At 52.7% G+C, this 20,583-nt stretch overlaps 1 protein-coding gene across 1 annotated transcript; it reads right to left on the reverse strand.

Annotated features, from left to right (window-relative positions):
• Positions 1 to 16,535: 16,535 nt before the first annotated feature.
• On the reverse strand, positions 16,536 to 19,750 carry PIRT (phosphoinositide interacting regulator of transient receptor potential channels). The gene has a single exon (XM_087867620.1). The coding sequence runs from the start codon at positions 19,674 to 19,676 to the stop codon at positions 19,263 to 19,265; it is 414 nt and encodes a 137-aa protein (XP_087723746.1). The 5' UTR covers positions 19,677 to 19,750; the 3' UTR covers positions 16,536 to 19,262.
• Positions 19,751 to 20,583: the final 833 nt, after the last annotated feature.

Below are 20,583 nucleotides of genomic sequence, written 5' to 3' on the forward strand. Positions count from 1 at the left end.
GTGTGTGTGTGTGTACACACACACACACACACACACACACAGGTGCACACATATCTCCGGCTGAAGAAACTCTGACACATTCACCAGCGAAAGGAACAAAACCAAAACCACTCACGACTTTGTATCCAGAGCTCATCAGCACCCACCGCGTGGACTTCATCCTCCAGAACCATGAATACCCCTTTTCTGTCTTCTGGAAATGGGCCACATTGTGCACCCAGTTCTTCAGCCGCCTTCCGTCCTCCCACCACGTGGCCTTTTTCCATGGGGCGAGCAGTGGGCCCTAGGAGGGAGGGGGACCACCCAGCATGTGAGAACCCTGAGCACCCCCACCCCATGATCCTTCCTGCTACTGTTTCCCAAGGCCCTGTTTCCTGCGTCTGAGGTGCTCTGGCTGTTTGCACAGCTGGGACAGATGCAGGGCGGTTGGTGGAAAGCCAGGTGAGACTGGAGCCCTGGAGTAGGACCGCTGGAAGAGGAGGTGGGGACGGGAGGAGCCGGCAGGGCGTGGCTGGCCGTGGGGACACAGAGAGTGCCAGGGGGAGCCCCGGCCAGGGGCAGGTCACGAGCAGGAGCCCTCACTTGACTGGACGTGGCGCAGTTTGGGGGGTTCAGTTGGAACAAGGACTCCAGCCCCTCTTCCTCCCATGCAGAGCTTTCCCGACCTGTCCCCTCATCAGGGTGAGCCACCGCTGTGGGAAATCGCCTTGTGATGTTCCCGGGGCTCCTGTGACCAAGAACCCCAGAATGGGGGCTCCAACCCCAGAAACGGAGTCCAGAAGTCTGAGATCTGGGTGTCAGCAGGGTAGGTTCCATCTGAGGGCTGGGAGGGAGACTCCGTTCCCCGCCCCCCTCCTTGCTTCGGGGTGCGGGTGTTCCTGGGAATCTCGGGTGTCCCTTGGCTGATAGGTACATCACCTTCCTATTCAAGCATGATTCTCCTGTGTGCCTATCACTGTGTCCGAATGTCCCCGTTCTATAAGGACCCCAATTATGTCAGATGAAGGGTACACTCTACTGCAGTTTGACCCCCTCTTAACTAAGTGCATCTATAATGACCCTGTTGCCAAACCAGGTGACATTCTGGGGTATCAGGGGTTAGGATGTCAACATACAAATTTTGGGGGACACGATTCAATTGGTAACAATAGCTAATAAGGTTGTTTGTTTTTGGACATCCTTTGACTTTAGTTGTAGTGTAGATAGAAGATTGAGACTCAAAAACCGAGCTTTCTGAAACAGACGTAATTATGAAGTCGGCACCCCATTAGAGGTGGCCCACCATGCCACGAGGCACCAGGAAGAATGAGATGGCCCTGGTTGCGCCTATGTCACTGGGAGAGAAGCTGAGGAGGCCCTGCTGGGCTCTGGCTGGCTCCCCACCTCGTCTACTAAAGCAAGGAGCTCATCCTCCACAAATGGGTAACCCTGAGTGACCTCAACACACTTAGAAGACTCAGCTGAAGTGGGATTTAAATTAGACCAGTGCTACTGAGCACCTACTGTGTGTCAGGGAGCTGGGAACAGGATCGAGTATGGAACCTGACACCACAGAGTTAACATTCTAAGCGGGGAGACAGGTAACGAATAATAATTAAGGAATACATAAGTGATATAATGTCTGGGGGTGATACGTACAATGTAAAGAATTACAAAAACATGGGGTGCCCGGGTGGCTCAGTCCGTTGAGTGTCTAACTCTTGGTTTTGGCTCAGGTTGTGATCTTGTGGGTCGCGAGATCAAGCCCCATATCAGGCTCCGTGCTCAGCATGGAGTCTACTTCTCCCTCTCCCTCTGCCCCTCCCCACCCTGCTCTCTCTCTCTCTCTCTCTCAAATAAAATAAATAAAATCTTAAAAAACAAGAATTACAAAAACAGGGAAACGTAGGACAATGGGCATGTGTGATGCCTTCCGAACCATGGACCTAGCATGTAGGGCACTGCCGGATGCCCAACCCCTGGCCCCTCCACTTCTGCTGGGGCTGTCACTGCTCCTGTGGCTCAGAGACGTGAGTCCTCCTGCCGCTGCCTCACAGATCTGCCTCCTCTTGCCGACTGGCACCTTGTCACTCCTGTGGAAAGCCATGATCTGTCATCTTCCTGTGATGTCACCAGGATGACAGTGTCTCCATGACCCAGATTCTAAAGGGCAGTGTGAGACTGAGGGACCAGAGACAGGCCAGCCAGGTGCTCACCTGATGTAGAGTCATAGTTCCCGGGCCCGACTCTATGAATGACCCAGGCCCAGTCACCGGCTGAGTGTCAGGGCTCAGATGTTGGGCGGGCATAGCCACACCAGCGTGTGCTACTCACTAGCTGTGTGACCTTGGGCAAGTCACTTGCCTTCTCTGTGCCTTAATCTCCTCATTGCAAAATAATCCCTTATTTCTCAGGATAACTGGAAAGATTACGTGAGTTTGTAGGTGTAAAGTGCTTAGCACCTGCCCACTGTAATACAAAGTGTTACTGCTGGGGTTTGTCACTGATGTCTTTACATTCTTTCTGCTCCAATGTGTCCGTAGGGAAAACCCCAGGTTGGAAGGGATCCACCATCAACCCCCTGCACGAGCATCTCTCCCCTTTATCAATCTTGGCTTTGCCTGGTTGTAGCTCCCTGCCCTCCTGAGTCCCCTGACACCCACTGAATCCAGTTAGGACACACTGAGCCCTCTCTCCAGCCTTGATGGGCACAGAGCCAGGGGTGATGGATCCCTTCTTCCCATGAAATGCTTTCCTAGTTCCCAGACTCTCATCTTTATCTGCACCATTCTCAAATCTGTCGACTTCCCCTACTCCCATAATCCGGTGTTTATCATATATGTGCTAGGTCCGGGATTTGGCCACAGCTGGGGTGTGCTTCTGTTATTTGTTATAGATTATATTAGTTTGTTAATGTGTTATTATAGTAACTTGTTAATTTTTTTGTAATCTTTTTTTCAACTTCAATTCATTACTGTCCCCATCAGTGGAAAGCTATCACTCACAATAGACAGCAGGTATTCTAGAATACATACACTGAAAACAAAACAATGTAATTAAATTAGACCAGAGGTCCTCAAACTTTTTCTGTAATGGGCCAGATATTAAACATTTTAGATTCTGTGGGCCATAAGCTCTCTGTTACAACTGCTCAGTTCTGCCATGGTGGCAGAAGAGCCATAAACAATATATAAATGAATGGTGGGGCCGTGTGCCAATAAAACTTTATTTACAAAACCAGGCAGTGGGCCGAGCTCATCAACTCCTGCAAATTGAAGTTGCTGAACCTGAAACCTATACTTTCTTTGTCAAATAAAGGCCTGAGATTCACATGTTTCGGAGGGAATAGTTGCAGTGTTTTCTCAGGCTGGAGCCTAGGGTCAGTGTTTTCAGAAATATATTCCTGCTTGCCTTAGGAGTGTCTGACAATACTCACAGCTCTTCGTTCGTCCTCCACTGGGCTACAAAGTGGGGCTTGAGAGACTTCCCCAGAATGTACTGCCTGGGCTTCTAGAATCCATGTACCTGCTACCCACAGGCTCAGCTCTCTCCCCTGATCTTCTTATTCCCCACCGGGCTGATCTGAACCCTCATCATTCCCAGCCAGACCCCCAGAATGTCCCCCCACTGCCCCTGCCCCCTTGCTCATCACCTTCACTCTCGGCAGGCTGATGGTGTAGCCCACTATTTAGCAGAGAATCATATTTCCGTGCCTTTCTGTTGCACTTCCGTGTACACTGGGCACATGCCCACATTCGGGATCTCCTTGTCTCCCCAGCAGCCCTGTGCCTGCCCCGGAGTTGAGAGCAGTTAGCAGGGTCGCCTACGTTCACCCAGTAAGTAAAGAACAACTATAGTTACAATCTGGTCCTGTTGGCGGGGATGCACTAAATCCCTCTTTTTCTGCTCCAGTCCCCAGGCCAGCTCTCTCCCCAGCACCGTGAGATTCAAGTTCGTGTCTTACTCCTGTTCAATTTTTATGTTTAGAAATTTATGTTCAAATTTATGTTTAGAAATTTAATTACAGCAAAATATACACAACGTGCATTCAGCATTTTAACTATTTTTTTTTAAGATTTTTATCTATTTTTTTGAGAGAGCGAGTGAGCCAGGGGCAGAAGGAGAGGGACAAGCAGACTCCACGCCGAGTGTGAGCCCAGTGCAAGGCTCAATCTCATGACCCTGAGATCATCACCAGAGCCGAAACCAAGAGTCGGACACTTAAGCGACTGAGCCACCCGGGTGCCCCACATTTTAACCATACAGTTATAGTTAAACTGTACAGTTCAGTGGCATTAGGTACATTCATACTATCGTGCATCTCCAGAACTTTCTCATCTCCTCAAATGAAACTCTGTCCCCTTTAAACACCAACTCCCCATTCCCCTGTCCCCTCAGGTCCTGGCTGCCACCATTCTGCTTTCTGTCTCTGTGAATTTGATTCCTCTAAGTATCTGTTATGCGTGAAATCACACGGTATTTGTCTGCTCGGAACGGGCTTATTTCACTCGGCACCATGTCCTCAAGTTTCGTCCATATTGTCACATGTGCCGGAAGTTCCTTCCTTTTGAAGACTGGACTATATGTATATACACCACATTTTCTTTATCTATCCACTGTCATCGGATGCTGGGGTTGCTTCCACTTTTCGGCTATTGTGAATAATGCTGCTGTGAACATGGGCGTACAAATACCTATACGATGAATCCCTGCTTTCAGTTCTTTGGGGTTTATACCTAAAAGTGAAATTGCTGGATAATATGGTAACTCTGAGTTGAACCTTTGGAGGACCCGGCATACGGCGCTCAACGGCGGCTGTACCGTCTTCCATTCCCACCAGCGGCACACAAGGGCTCCGATCTCCACATCCTCTCCAACACTTGCTGTTTTCCGTTTTGTTTGGGTCTTTGGTTTTTTGATAATAGCCATCCTAGTGGGTGAGGGGTGGATTCCTATTTGACTTGATTGTTGCTTTTATAATAGTAGCTGGTACATTTACGGAGGGCACTTGTCCGGTCTTCCATCGTCCTCACTCGGCTGGGCATCCCTTCCAGCCGGGGAGCAGCTCCGCCTTCTCCTTGTAACTAACACGGTAACTGACACCCAGTGTTTATTGACTAGACTCATTTCATAACACCCCGGACTCGGGAAAGCCGAGTGTCTACCAGAATTGCTCCAGCTCTGCCCAGATCCCTTCCAAGTTCCTGCGTAGCTTTCCTCCCCCTCCTCCCTGTGTCCGAGGAGGCAGTGCTCCCACAGCTCCCTTTCCGAAGCAAAATGCCTCCCTCCACGCGAACACCTTGAAGCCTTACCCCCCAGGGAAAACGATCTCCTGCGCTCCTTCCTGGTTTTCCCCCCACACCCATTTAGTTCTGCTGTCTGTTTCTACTGACACTCAGCTCTGAATGAATTGCTGGGCACGCAGAGACATCTGAGCTGTGAGTCCTAAGACACCACCCCTGGGATATCTGCTGAGTTTGGTGCTAGAATCTATCTTTCTGTCACAATTCTTCTTGCCATGACTTGCCTACCTCGGCAGCGGTCAGCTGCGAAGCCTGTTTGCAGGGTGCCGGGGTTACGCTGCACAGGGCTCGGCTGCCCAGGACCCCCTTCCTCTCCCAGCCACGAACCGAGCTCCATGGTCTCGCACCCAGGCCCCGCACCCACTTCAGGCCTGGCCCTCCACTTGTGGGCTCTGCTCTCTTGAACCGCTGAAACGTCTTTAGGTACAGAGTCAGCTCTAAGTGAGCAAGAGAAAGACAATGCTTGCCTTCAAGGAACTTCAGATGGTGAAGTGTAGGGGGGTGGGGGCGTGGGGAAGCGGATGCCCATCAGTCCTGTCAGTTAATGTGTAAATATGGCAGAGAGCAGTGGTCCGAGATCAAGGACCCCCTTCCTATGAGAGCATGAGAAAGAAGACGTGGACCAAGGCTTCGTTAAGGAGCTGATGTTTGAGCTAAGGTTCAAAGGATGAGTAGGTGAGGGTCGCTGAGGAGGGGTGAAGAGGAGGTGACAGCACTCCAGGAGAGGCAGGAGCATCTACACCAGCAGTCTAGTGGCAGGTGGCACTTTGGTAGGGCTGGGACAGGAGGAGGAGAGGAGGTAAAAAGCCACGTTACGGTCTTCCTCCTAGGAGTGTCAGGGGGCTATTGGAGAGTCCTAAGCAGAAGGCCAAGTGATGCATATATTTTTTAAAGATTTTATTTATTTGAGAGAGAGAATGAGCACAGAGGGAGAGGGAGAGAGAGAAGCAGACTCCCCACTGAGCAGAGAGCCCGAAGCAGGACCCTGAGATCATGACCTGAGCTGAAGGTAGACGCCCAACCAGCTAAGCCGCCCAGGCACCCCGATCCATATCTTTAAAATAGCATTCTTGCTGCTGTGCAGAGAGCAGTATGGAGGGGACCAAGAATGGGCATCTGGCAAGCAGTAAGCAGGTTGCAGGAGACCAGGGAAGAGGTGGGGTTGGTGCCAGTGGTGATGGAAAGAAGTGGATTGACATGAGAGATAACCAGAGAGTGAAATCAACAGGACACAGTGACAGATTCAATGTGGGGATGTGAGAAAGTGTAGGGGTCATGGCTGAATACCAGATTTCTCTTTCTTCAAACTGGATGCGGGTGGGATACACTGGAAGGGGGCCTGACGTGGCTTAGAAATCATGACAGATGGGCTGGGAGCTCTAGCTGTGGGCTAGGGACATGGATTTGTGGGTCTGTGGCAAATTGGTGGTGGGAACGAGACAGCTCGTCTTCCTAAGCTAGAGAGTAATAAGACAAGAAGCCCTGGGGTGGGTTCCAAGGATCTCCCCCATTTAATGGCTGGGTAGAGTAGAATCAGCCAGCCAAGGAGACAGGAGAAGAACGCCTACAGAGATGAAGGAAACCACAGGCTGAATCCAAAGGGAGAAAATGTTTCAAGAAGGTTAGAATGGTCTGTTGTGTTGAATGCTGTTGAAAGGTCAAGTCTGCTAACGTATCTTCCCAGGGCTCGGCCAGCGGGCGTACTCCGCAGAAATGGCCTTGTCCTCCCCTCTCTTCCGCCACGCACCTGCTGTTTGTCCTCTTGAGCCCATGGCTGCTGGGGCTGCAGGCGCTTGGGCTCCGGGCTTTGAGCGAGTACTTTGACTCTTCTAAGCCTGACCAGAGGAAACCGGCATGGGAAGTTTTTACCCGTAGGATAGATGAGAACGGGGCACCAGATGACACAAAGTCTACAGCAAGAACCGAAACACCAAAGACCCTGAAGAGCCTGGCTCATAGGGATCTGGTGCTGGCCTGGAGGGAGGGTCCCCACAGAGCTGGGGGAATTCCAACAGGTGGGCTAATTACAATGATAAATTATTAATTAATAAAAATTAATGAGTGATTTGTATTGTGGTAAGAACACTTAATGTGAGGTTTACCCTCTTAACAAATGTTTGCGCACACAGCACAGTATTGTTAACTGGAAGCACAATGCTGTGGAGCAGCTCTATTGAACGTACTCGTCTTGCGTAACTGAAATGTGATAATCTTTTAATTTACAAACTTTATTTCAGGAGCTACTATGTATTGGGCACCTGGCTGGCTCAGTCAGAAGAGCATGTGCCTCTTGATCCCGGGGTCATGAGTTCGAGCCCCACGTTAGGCATAGAGATTACTTAAATAGACATATATATTTTTAAAAGCTACTGTGTATCATAAGAAGTTACCAAAAAAAGCAATAGGAACCAAAGAAAACAGGAAGAAGTAAAAACTAAAGATAGATGCTGAACTTAAAAAAAAATAAAAGAGAGAGAATCAAGAGAAAGAATGTTATTTTTCCAAAATCAGGAAGGCAATGAGAAGACGTAGCGTGGGAGCTAAGTACTCTATGAATAGTGCAGTGTATAATACGGAGTGTATGGTGTGGGGTACATAGTGTAGACTACTTAGTTTAGTAGATGTGTAACATAGGACTGTAGTCCGTGTGAAGAGCCCCATTCCTGAGTGGGTTCTCAGTTGTGTTGGTCTAGACCAGCACTGCCCAGTAGAACTTTCTGCCGTGGAGGAGATGCTCTATAAACTTTGTCGTCCAATATGGTAGCAACTAAGCACGTGTGGCGAGTGAGCATCCGAAATGCGGCTAGTGTGGCCAAGGAACTGAGTGCTGAGTTACACTGAATTGTAGTTAACCTAAATGTAAATGTGAAGAGCCACACGTGGCTGCCATATTGGATAGCACCATCCATTCCTTGAAAGACTTGGACCTTTCCCATTTGGCAGGTCCCAACTGGCCCTCCTGAGCTCCCTGGGCCTCCAAAGAGGGTGCTTTGGCCTTAGGATCGAGGGACTCAGCTTTAGGGTTGATTCCACCCCCTCTTAGCCGAGGGACCAGTGTCCAGCCCTGCAGCTCACACGCTGCACTGGAACCCATGGGCTCTGAGAAGTGCCAGGGCTCTCCTCCACTGATGATGTCTAAGGGCAGACAGATGGTCCCTTGAGGAGGAAGTTGAGGAAGCAGAAGGAGGGAAGACTAGGGGACCGAGGGGACCAGTGTTATTGCTCAGAACACCTGTAGTAGCATCTACAGGGCAGGCCGCTGCCCGCCCAGCCAGGGGTCAACCCTCAGCTTCCCGGGGGAGGAGGCCCAGGGCGCAGAACACTTGGCTTCCTTGGCCTTGCACTGGGTTCTTTGGGACCTGCTCTCTTAAACAAAGAATTGTGGAATATCTCTTCCCAGGCCCTAAGAGCTTGGTCCTCAGGAAGCCAAACTGCTGCTTTTCCTTGCTGGAGAAGGAAGGAGGCTGAGGAACGGGGACAGGATGAGGGTGGAGGTTGAAGCAGACTTCTCCCTGGGTCCCTCGTCCCTCTGTACAGGATTGCTTTTAACTGAGGGCAAGTCTGAATTTCAATTTCTTCACCTGTAAAACGGGAGCAGTAATATCTTCCTCACGACTCCTGCACAGAGTAGTTGTAAGGACAAACTGCCACCATTCACTTACCGAGCACAGGGTTCTTCAGTGAGAGGATGCCCTCCACGTAAAGCTGAGAGAATCAGCAAGGCTGGTCGGTAACCCCAGGGTACTTCAAGCAGGGCTTCCTGGAAGAGGTGATGCTTGAGCTAGGAGGCAGCTAGATGGAAGAGGGGATCAGAATAGTGTCGGCTGAGGAAGGAGCATGTGGAAAGATGCAGAAGCATGATGTCGTGGGAGGTACTAAGCTGTGGGTCTGGGGTGCAGGGTGAGTGGTGGGGAAGTACATAAGGGGGTAGGAGCGGGACTTGCCAGGAAGGCCTCGGCTGAATGGAGGAGGGTGAGCTCCGTCTTGCTGGAGAATGGGAGCAGGTCACGGTGCAGGGGCAGGGCCAGGAGTGGTGACATGGTCAGCAGCACCTTTTAGAAAGACGCTCTGGTTGCAGTGTGGAGAACAGATTGGAGCAGGACAAGCCTGAATGAGGACACTGGTGACCTAACCCAGGGGCACTGGGGCTGGAGAAAGGGAGGATTTGGAGCGGATTAGGAGACAGATTGGGTGTAGGGGTGTGGGAGAGGGAGGATTGATTGGTGGCGTTACCCTCCACTGACACACATGTGCATCTGAAGGACGCGGTGCGGGAACACATGGTGAATTCTTCTGACACCGGTCAGCGGGAGTCCGGGGCCACCTGGGTTGGGATGTGCTGTCTGGGGCTCAGCACGGTTGTCAACAGCAGCGGCAGACCTGGGTGACATTAACTGAAGCCGGAGCTCAGGTGCAGGCAGCGGGGCAGCTGAGGGTGACCGGCGCAGAGGGATGGAGGGCTGGACGGGCACAAGAAGGAGGGTTCCGGACAGGTGTGTGTGGTGAGGGAGCAGCCAGAGCAGAAGAAGGATGAGCAGGAGAGGCACCGCCCAACAAGGCTGCAGGCCAACAGCATGGCGCCCCCTCCCCACCAGGAAGCCTTGGGAAGGAGTTGGGGTGGGAGTTACTCCACTACAGGGAGGAGAGTGGGAGGTGAGGAGGAGGGGAGGGGGTCTCCAACACCCGCAGGGCGTCCCTCCTCAGGGAGGCTCCCTCTGCTGGAATGTTCTGCCCCAAACCTTCCCTTGGCAGCCTTCTTCTCCTCCGTCAGGCCTCCACACAAAGGTCCCTTCCTGCGACCCCGCTATCAGGGAGCACCTACGTCCCCGACCCCCACCCTCCCCCTGCTCCCTGACTCCTGGTCCGCATCGCTCTCCAACACCAGCTCACCAGCTCGTTCATGGCTGATGTCCTTGTTCACGGCTGGGCCTGGGATGGGGTGGGGCGTCTGTTCTGCTCACCTCCTTCTCTTCGGCTCCCAGCGCAGCAGTCACAAGGTGCTCAGAGCTACGTGTCGAATGGACAAACGGAACAATGTTGTCTTTCATGGACCACATGAGAAAGGGCTTTGTAAGCCGTCCCAGGCCCTTCCCAGGCGGGCGTCTTCCATCCTCCGGACCAGGCAGGCCTCATTCTGTAGCCGCCTGTCTGGCCACACGGCGGCCACACCCGGCCCAGTCTTTCTGCTCCCCAGCACCCGCTTTCCGGGGAGCCCGCCTCCCTCCCTTCCATCCTTTTGTGGGGGTGCTTTTGAACGCGGCCGCCAGGCCTGGACTGCGGCTCGCACACTTGGCCCCACTCATTAGTCTGGTTACGCCGCGCCGTCCCCCGAAAGTAGACACACCCTCCCCCTAGGACCGGCAGTTACTGCCGGCTCATTACACAGAGCTTTTCTTCCCTCTCCCAGCAAACGGGCACCAGGAGGGCTTGGTGATTGTGCTCAGAATTGTTCACTTGGGGTTCTTACCTGAGTTGTATGAGGCTCTGACCTGGATGCTAAGGGAAAATGTGCACGTTGTGAATTAGTCTGGGACGAGGCTCTCTAACAGTTACAGAGCCCAACGCTCGGTTGCAAAAATGCTGCCTCTCTTTGCATGAAATCAGATACGCAAGTCCTGGCTGGGAGTCTCCTACGGCTTCACAAGCTCGGGCGTCAGTCTCTCCTAACTGAGGGTTTGGGAATTCCTGCATTCCGTCTGTAGCCTGAAAGTCTCTCTCTGTAACAAACACGGCGTCTGCCTTTCTGAACACCTACTGTGTGCTCGGACCCTTCTATTACCTTATTTAATCCTGACAAGGCCCTGGTGGGGTCCTTAACATCCTCACCCATAACTGGAAATCGGAGCCAAAAATGCAGAAGACACACTGTGTAGAAATTAGCTTGTGGAGTCGGATTTCGAACCCAGACCCGTTGATTGCCAGACCTCTGATCTCCCCATGACCATAATTGCTTCTTACCAAAGAAGTGGTCATTTTTTTCTCAAGCTGGATCTTTTCTTTCCTCAGCAGCTCACCCTGAGTTATACAGACTCGCACTCTTTCCTGACGTAAAATCATTTCGGAGACCATCCAGATCTTGCCTTCACTGCCTCGCATCGTCTGCTGTATTAATAATAACACATTTGGGACGTACCGTATAGAAACCTTCCGTGGCTCATCCAGTTAACGGGCAGGAGCTGTAGGTACTTTTATGAAGCCTATTTGCAGTTGTGAAGGTGGGGGGATGGGAGAGGTGAAGCAAGTTGTTCAGGGTCAGAAACCTGACGGGGCCCCGATGGGGTGGGAGCCCAGGTGGGCTGTCCCTAGAGTCCAACAGAGGACGCTCTGTGTTCGGTAAATTTAGCTTACCTTAATTTTGACAGCTGGGAGTCACCCGAGTATCTAGGTGTCTCCTCCAAGTAACAGTGCTAGTTGTATAGCTCAGTCCTTTCCTCCCACCCTCTCCCTCCCACCCCTGCCTCTGCTCTTACAACAGGTGGGGTAGGTTGACAGGTCACAGAGCAAGGTGGGTAAATCCCGCTCTTTTCCCAGTCCGCCTCCCAGATGCCCAGTCTGAGGAAGGTCCCTGCTGCCTCAGAGGCGGGAGGGCGAGAAGGTGGGACCATCATGGTCCTACTTTGCCCTCCCTTCCCTCTCTCCTTAGAGACTTAGAGAATGCTTGGAGGTTGAGGACCAATACATTGCACTGAGCTGGAACTTCTTTATGCTAGTCTGTTCTAAGTGTATCCATCCCGGATCTCATAAATAGCATTTGGGCTTTTGAGGAAGAAAAGCACGCTTGTCCCAGTCTTGCCACCTGCATAGATAGGAACTGCATTTGGCTGCAGCTAGCAGACCCAGAACGGTGGTGTCTGAAACGGGGTAAGGTGTGATGGTTATCTCCTCTAGGAGATGGGCTTAGGATTCTGGTAGCTCCCTGGAGGTCATCGGCATCACAGGACACTTCTCACTTCCTGCTCAGCTACTCTTGGCGGTGGCTTCCATTCTCAGCCTCGGTTCTTGGCCCTAAGATGGCAGCTGCAGCTCCAACCATCACATCTGCCTTCGAAGAAGGAAGGGCAAAGAGAAAAGGGCCTCTAGCAGACAAAGAGCTTTTCTTGCTAATGCTTTCCTGTACATCTCAGTGGTCAACCTTTGTCATGAGGGAGGCTGGGGAATGTCGTGTTTTAGCTGGGCATGTGGCTAGCTCCAATAACATAGGGGTTTTATTACAAAGGAAGATAGGGAAAAGGATATTGGATAAGCAAGTTGTCGTTTCTGACATATTCTCCAGAGTACCAAATTTCTGGCCTGGGAAGCTTGCCGAATGGTGGCGAATGGTAGCATCCAGGGGAACAGGATAAATTCCATTTGGGGGCAGGTTGAGTTTAAGCTGCTGGTGATATTAAGATGAAGTTTTTTGTGGCAGGCAGAATAGTGGCTCCCCTGCGTCCAAATCCCTGAAACTTGTCAAGATATTACCTTACATGGCAAACAGGAGTTTGCAGATGTGATGAAATTAAGGAGCGACTCGTGGTCTCCCCAAATTCATGGTGAAGTGCCGACCCCCAGTCCCTCGGGATGTGACTGTTTGGAGACAGGGTCTGTAAGAGGTAATTGAGTGAACATGAGGTCGTTAGGGTGGGCTCTCATTCAGACTGGTGTCTTTATAAGAAGAGGAGATCAGGACACAGACACTCCAGCGGGAAGGCTGCGTGAAGACACAGGGAGAAGGTGGCTGTGTGCACGCCAAGGAGAGAGCCCTCAGGAGAACCCAGCCCTGCAGACACCTTGATCTTGGGCTTCTGGCCTCCGGAACTGTGCGAAAATAACTGTGTGCTATTTAAGTCCCCCTCCCCCAGCCTGTGGCACTTTGTTTTGGTGGTCCTAGTGAGCTCATCCAAGGATCCCCCAGCTGGGGAGACTCTCTTGGATTTTCCGGGTGGGCCCAATGTAATCCCAAGGATCCTTATACGTGAAAGAAGGAAACACGAGTGTCCAAGAAGGAGAAGAGGTGGCAGAAGTGGAGGTCAGACTGATGTGATTGCCGACTCTGAAGATGGAAGAAGGGGCCGCAAGCCAAGGGGTGTGGTAACCTCTGGAAGCTGGCCAAAGCAAGGACCAAGGCTTCCCCGAGAGCCTGCAGAAGGCACACAGGCCCGCTGACACCTTGATTTTAGCCCTATGAAATCTGTTTTGGACTTGGCGATTTTCAGAATGGGAAGGTAATAAAATTTGCTTGTCTTAAGCTCCTATGTGATTTTTTTTTTTTTTTTTTTTTTTTTTTTTTAGCAACAGCAATAGGGAGCTGACACGTTGTCCAGTAGGCATTGGGACATATGGGACAGGTCTGGGGACTTGCAGCACACAGGATAATTGAAGCCGTTGTCCAGAAGAAACCGTTCAGAGATGTGTTTGAATGAGGGCGGGAGAGGTCTAGGGCAGAACGCACAGAGACCAACATTCTAGGACAGGATAACCCACCCAGCTGTTCCTTTGACGGGAGGCTCTTAGCACAGAAGTGGGGGAAGGGATCCCTCCCTGAGGGTCACTCCTCTGTCCTCCCACAGCGCCCCTGCTTCCCTCCAGCCCTGCCACACTGCCCCATAGTCAGTGACCCTCAGCCCCCTCCTCCGAGGACCAGCCTGCTTGCTTGCTAGGTCCCAGCATGAATCCTCATCTCCTCGGCCCCAGATCTGATGTCTGACGCATGGTCTGTGCTCAGGGGACTAAAATGTTCGGCTAATGGCTACTCCCAGGGGCCAGATCCAGAGACTGTCTGAGAAGGAGATCAGAGCAAGGGAGGGCCTCGGCGCCAGGCAGTGCGTTAGACAAGTGCTGCCATAGTAGAATCCTGCGTCCCTCCCCTTCCGGGCCTCCTTCCCCTGCAGCCCTGCCGGAAAATGCCCCTTACTTACATGCACACTTTAGTGCTGGACGATGAGCCCAGCTTGGTCCCTGTGAGTGTCAGCGGGACCGTGGGCAGCTGCTCTTCCTGTTCTTGCCCATCGCTCACTTTGGTGCTTTGGCTGGAGGTGCCCTGCTGGGCAGTGGGAGATGGCCTTCATTCGGGGGGTGACCCTTGCTGAGCCTTCTTTCGCCTTGAGGTAGGAGACCTGAGTGGGAGAGCCCCTCCTTCCTGCACCTGTAACTCCAGGGAGAAGTGAGCAGAATCCCTCAGGTACAGCAGGCCCCCACTGGAGACCCGAGGGAGCGGGCAGCACAAGGCCAGGGCCTGTGCTGGCATAGCTCCTGGAACCGTGGGCAGCGTCTGCATAGACAGAAAGCTCAGATGGGAAGCGGCCACTCCCTGTGAGCGCTGGAGAGCACAGGCTCAGGGATCCGGGACGGGGCAGGAGGTAGGATCCGGATGAGTGACCACCGGTTTAGCTGAGGCAAAGAGGGACCAGGCCCAAGGCTCCTGAGGGGCTCTTCTCTAGTCTTAAAAGAGGCAGGGAGGGTCTTTTGAGAAAGAGGGGGGACAAGCCCCAGCCCCTCTCCCTGCAGAAAGCTTTGGAGCTCAGCCACTTCTCTTCCTGGAAAAGTGACGTCGGGACTTGACTTAGATCCTTTGGTTCTAAGGACTCCCGTGGGAGGTGATCTTGAACTTCTGAGGGGGTTATGAGGTTGTCCTATGACGTGATGTGAGGACTTCAGAGCCAAAGTGCCAGATGGTTCCAAATCCTCCAGCTGGTCAGCAGAAGAGCCTGCCTGTGGGACAAAGGCTGGAGGTACCAGGGCCACCCTGCTCTGATACTGTCACCTTGTGCTGGCTGTTGGAGAACCCCATTCCCGCCTCTGACCCTACTATGTGACTGCCCGTAGCAGGGCGCCTGGCTCTAGGGAGGCGCACAGAATGCTGGGTCCTTTGCTGGCTGGTGTCTCCTTTTGTCTCTCCTCCTGGCTCCTGGCCACTTTCCTGGTTCTGGGGCATTCTGGACCCCTGCTTGGTTTGTCTCCCGGCCTGTCTCCCGACCCCAACTATACTCCTGCTTTTTTCCTTGCCTTGCAGCCCCGAGCCCACCACAGCGACCCTGGGGCCTCTGGAGGGCTGAATGGGGTGGGGGTAATGGGTGTGGCATCAGGAACCGGACCATCTGGATTTCAATCCTGGCTTGATGTTGTCCTAGCTTGGTGTCCCCGAGCCTCACTTATCCCGTCTGTAAGGTTGGCGATGATGGTAAAAGTAGCCCCTGGGAACAGGGTTTGGGGAAGGATTAAGTGAGTTAATGAGTGAGTGCTTAGGTCAGTTCCTAGCATGCAGTGAGCACTCAAGAAATGTCCATCATTTTCAGCCCAGGCCCTTCCTCTGCTCTTCAGACAGCACTCCAGAATGTCCTTACCAGCTGCTCTTCTGCTCTCCTCCCGCCCCTTCTCAGGGCCCTCCCCCCACCCCAGCCCCCACGGCCTCCAGCTGGTACGGCCCAGACACCCCACCAGGTGCGTGCCCAGGCCATGCACATTTCATATCAGACACGTTCGGGGGTCTGGGATGTGGTTTTCTAGAGACCCCTGATCTCCGAGGGCTGGAAATAGCGACAAAGTGATGGGTGTGAAGGAACAGAAGGGGAGGGGGTGTCATGAGTCTGGCAGTGCTGCTGGAACCGAACGAGGAATAAAACACTGCGTGTGTGTCCAGACCCAGAGCCGTCCTTTCTTTTCCCTCTAAGGGCAGAGCAAGCCAGAGCAGGCGGAAAGTCAAGGACATGGTGAGTCTGGAGGGGGGGCCAGTAGAAGAGGGTCAGGCTTTAAGACCTGGAGAAGCAGAAGAGGCTGGGCCAGGAGCAAAAGAAGAAAGGCTTAAGAGGCAGAGGGAGGCCACGGGGGTCCTGGGAGCTGCACTGCCCCCCACCCCCCTTCTCGTGCTTGCTCTCCTGAGTTCATGGGGACATCGACAGGCTGACATCCAGGTAGCCGCCTACCTCACCCCAGTCCACTGATTCATTCTAGAACGTTCTTTTCCCTTATTTCTTTTTGGTCTCAATACTGGGCTTGTGGGGAAAGGAAGAGTCAGGACCTTCTACTCTGCCTGCTGGGTCAGCTTCTCAGCGTGGGGCCATCAGCTCCTACAAGGCACCTGAGGACCCATGCAGGAAACCCCCACCACCCCCCTTCTCCCCTCTCTCTCATGCTGCAGGGAAGGGCATGTGGTGAGGCAGGTGTATTTTAGAGAGATGATTAGGGGATACGATCTTGGAACTCCCAGTGGATGGAACAGAATGAAAACACAGCAGACACCGTGGAATAGACTACAATTCAACATTACATCCATTCCTTTGGGACTCAGATTAAATCACAGTTTCCCAAACAGAATAGCTACGGGGCCGAATAATACAGTCCAGTTCGCCGAACACGTGGATGCTGGTCCTGTCCTCCGATCCATAGGTGCCAAAGGAGTCGTGGTGGTGATGCTTTTTTCCCCCAGAAATGTGTCCTCTGATCTGGGCCACATTTACAGAGCAAGTTCATTCACGCCCCAGTCTCCCGTGCGGCGATGGTCTTTGGCAAAAGCCCCTCTGCGTGGTGCTGGCATGTTCCTTGGTCCACACTCATATGAGGGATCCTAGTGGGGATGAATGAGGCTTGGAGAGCTTCCCGAAATCATTATTCTTCCTGAGGCACTGGCTGAAGGGGGCAGGGCGCGTGGCAAGTATTGCTGGAAACTGCAAGGTGAGTCCGGACCTCGGGTACCTTCTAGAGTCACGGCTGTCCCCAGACTTCCTTCCAGCAAGACGTACATGGGCCCTTCTACCACAAGCTTGTAGGTGGGTGAAATGAGACCCAGGAGGTGTGGGTTCCCTGGGAGCTTGCTGGGAGTCCACCCTGTCTGCTCCCGTCTCAGAAAGCATCAGGAATGTAAGAGTGATATCCTAGGGCCAATATTGAATCTGTGTTCATGTCAGAGAAAGGGAAACGATCTATGAGCCCAGCCACTTGAGGCATTAGTACTACAATGAGTGACGAAGCCCTTGCAACACCCACCCCCCAGATTGGTCTTGACCACCTTTGTGAAAGGACATGTTAGCTAGAAGACCCGGCTACGCTGTCTGGACGAGAGACATGGTCATTTTGGGTGAAACCCAAAGGTCATACGCTCCCCTAAACTCTGGCTTCTTCAGGGCGTTGGGCAGGGGGTGTCCCCCTGTTACCAGGTACCTGCCACAGAATTTCCGATGATGCAGAGGGAACTAGTGAGATTCTGACTCTGCCTAGGGAACCACCAGGAAGGATGGAGATACCTGGCGGCTTGTTAGAGAGAGAGAGAGAGAGGGAGAGGGAGGTTGCCATGGTGACAGGGGAGGTGGGCCCAGAAGCCCCAGTGAAGGGACGCAGCTCAAGCCAACGGTGATTCTGGTGCAGGATGCCCTCCCTTCACACCTTTCTATCAAATGTGCTCCACTGGGCCTCTGGCCTGGCCTAGGGCAGCCTCCTTGTCTGTCACCCAAGAGCCTCTGGTTGCTACCGGAAGCCCCGGGTTCTGGGAGCACTTACCGCATGGGTGCTTTCTGCTTGGTGGGTCCCCTGGAAACTCCCTCCCAGTCCGTGACCTCAGTGTGGCCCCCGGAGAGGCTGCACACTGGCAGGTGGGAAGCAGGAAAGAGAGGGGAAGTCTCTGTGCAGTTTCCTAATCGTGTTACGCCCCCCACTCCTGCCACCCAAGCTTCTGTATGGCAATTCCTGCTACCCAAAATGCCTTCCCTATCCCCTGTGCTAGCTCTTTCCTTTTGTTCTCTGTTCAGAGGACACAGTCCCTCTGTCCTCTCCCCAGTCTGGGTGAGATGCCCCCTCTGTGTTCCCACACCTGCCGCATTTCCCCCATAGAGTTCTCAGCACAGGTGGTCCAATGGCCCCTTGGCCTCGCTGTATCTCTTGCTTTGGAAAGAAGATGAGAGCAGGGACCTTGTCTGGACTGTTCCCATCCCAGGGCCTGGCCCAGAGTCAGGCACCCAAAAAATGTTTGCTTGTTTGGTGGGTAGGGACAAGGAAAGCAGATAGGCTTTTCTAAAACAAATCCTATCTCTGGAAACCCACAGACCATTCAAACGTGACATGCGATCTTGGTTTTGGTTCTCCATGGAGGTGAAGGAGAGAGCAATCTTATAGAATCCCTTTGTAGGTCTCTGTCTTGCTGTTCTAGAATTGGGGGATAGAGGCGCAGATAGGGGGAAGGGGGAAATTAGGGCAACATGCACTTATCCATGGCTAATTGTCAAGTTCAGAGGGGAGAACAGTCAAGGAGAAGGTGAAAGAAGGTCAAACTGTGGCACCCCCCCCCCAGCCCACCCCACAGTCTCTGGCATAAATACTGTATAACTGGGAGTTAAACTTCCTCGGCTGGCTGACTCCCAGAGCCTTCTCCAGGGGGTGGGGTGTGTCTTCTTGGAAAGTGTTTTTCCCTGAACACCCTCCACTGTTCACTCTTTGGAATGTTTCACACTTGTGACTTGTCTTGTCACTTGAGATGCAAATCAGTATCTTGCCCACCGAGAGAGCCGGGGCTGGTGAACCCAGTGAGCCAGAAGTCAGTCTTCCCTCTTCCGTGAGGGACCGCTATGGGTCGGTTTGGGTTCCGGAAGGATGCAAATGGGGAATCCAGCTCGGACACTCTGATGTGTGTCAACATAATGTTCTCCTTGGAGCACAGCCTCGCCCAGGGAATTTCCCAGCATGCATAGCACTTGGCAGAGAGAGTTAGATGAGTACGTCCTGGATGCAGGAGTGGGGAACGAGCCATGAGAGGGGATGGCTGCACCCAGCATCAAGGCAGGCATAGCAATATCAGAAAGACGAAATGAGAGCCAGCCAGCAGCGTTCCCCAGCTGCATGTGGAGCCCTGAGCTCTGTCCCACAGGGCCAGGAAGAGGCTTTGCCTGGCTGTCTTATGGCTAAACCCCCTCCACCACCACCACTGACACCAAGAAGATGGGATGTTGGATGTTGTCAGATCTCATCCTGGTTGAGTCAGCAGGGTGATGGGGAGAACAGAAGATGAGGCCACCATCAGCGATTCAGGAAGAAGGACTTGAGAGTCTGGAAGAAAACTGACTTCTGTTTCTGCTTCTGTTTCTTTTTGATGATGGGCACCCACACCAGCCCGCACACCAGCATCATGAGTCCCAGGGACAGGAAGGCAGGCCCTATCATCTTAAGGACCTTAAGGCTGTTGTCACCCAGGTTCAGGGTGTAGGCCAAGCAGGTGATGACCACGCCAAAGAGGAGGATGGCGCCGCCCACCGACATGATAACGATGGGTTTGCGGTAGATTTCCCAGTTACTCCGGGGGGTGGCGGTCCAGACGGACTCACTTCTGGAGCTGATGCACAGGGAGCTAGCCGTCTGGCTGGGCAGCAGGTCCTTGGATTCTGGAGACTTCTCATCGACCTCCAGGGCCTTCGGGAGAGCCTCCATCGTCATGGCTCCTCAGGACTGGGCACCTGATACCCGCAACAGTTAGAAGCAAGGGGGGAGCCAGAGGAGTCCTCACACACCCTTCCTGTTCTCAGCATCCGTCTCCGGCCTGGCTCTCAGCGGAGGGCGATACCGGGTTTTGTGCTGAAGCCAAACAGAAAGTCAAATGAGAGCCGCGTAAATAAGAAACCACCTACTGGCATTTTTTTTTTTCTTGTGAGAGATAAATATTATAGAGTTCGAATCAACTGCTTTTAGTATTTAAAACAGGGCACAGTGGTACCCCTTTAAAAAAGCAAAAGCTATGGTTTATCGAATGGTGTCTTATTTTCAGACTCAATACTTTCTAGCTGTGTGACCTTGAGTGAGTTACTTAACGTCTCTGTGCCTCAGCTTTCTTATCTCTAAAATGGGGATAACAATACTATTCATCTCATTGGGTTCTCCATAGGGTTGAATGAGTTAAGATGTGTAATGCCCTGGGTCAATGTCCAGCATGTTGCAAGCACTTTATAAACGCTGTCGTTTGCCGAGCACAGGGTGAGGAACTGCCAGAGGTTGGATTTGAACCCGTTCTGGTCTTGCTCTCGCTCTGTGGTCTGGAGCATGTCTTTCAGTGCAGCCCGGGATTTCATGTGCTTTTCTAGCACAGGACAGTCATGCCCCAAGTTGAGTGTGGCCTTTTAATACCTAAATGCCCCCTTCCCCCCGCCCCCCACCCTCCTTGGGAATGACATCAAGTCATCCTCAGGCCTGTAAAGGTATGGAGTCTAGCCAGCCATCTGCTCTGATCTCTCATCTAGAGCCTGTCTGTGGACCTCTCGGTCACCAGAGCCCTTTCCTCCCCTGGTCTTTCTGCATGGGGGACGAAGGGAGGCTTGAGAGAGCCCCCGCGTGTTTCCTGGAGGTCCTC

Source organism: Ursus americanus, chromosome 14 (genome assembly GCF_024610735.1).
Source record: "Ursus americanus isolate L20-20 chromosome 14, mUrsAme1.1.p, whole genome shotgun sequence".
NCBI classification, from domain to species: domain Eukaryota; kingdom Metazoa; phylum Chordata; class Mammalia; order Carnivora; family Ursidae; genus Ursus; species Ursus americanus.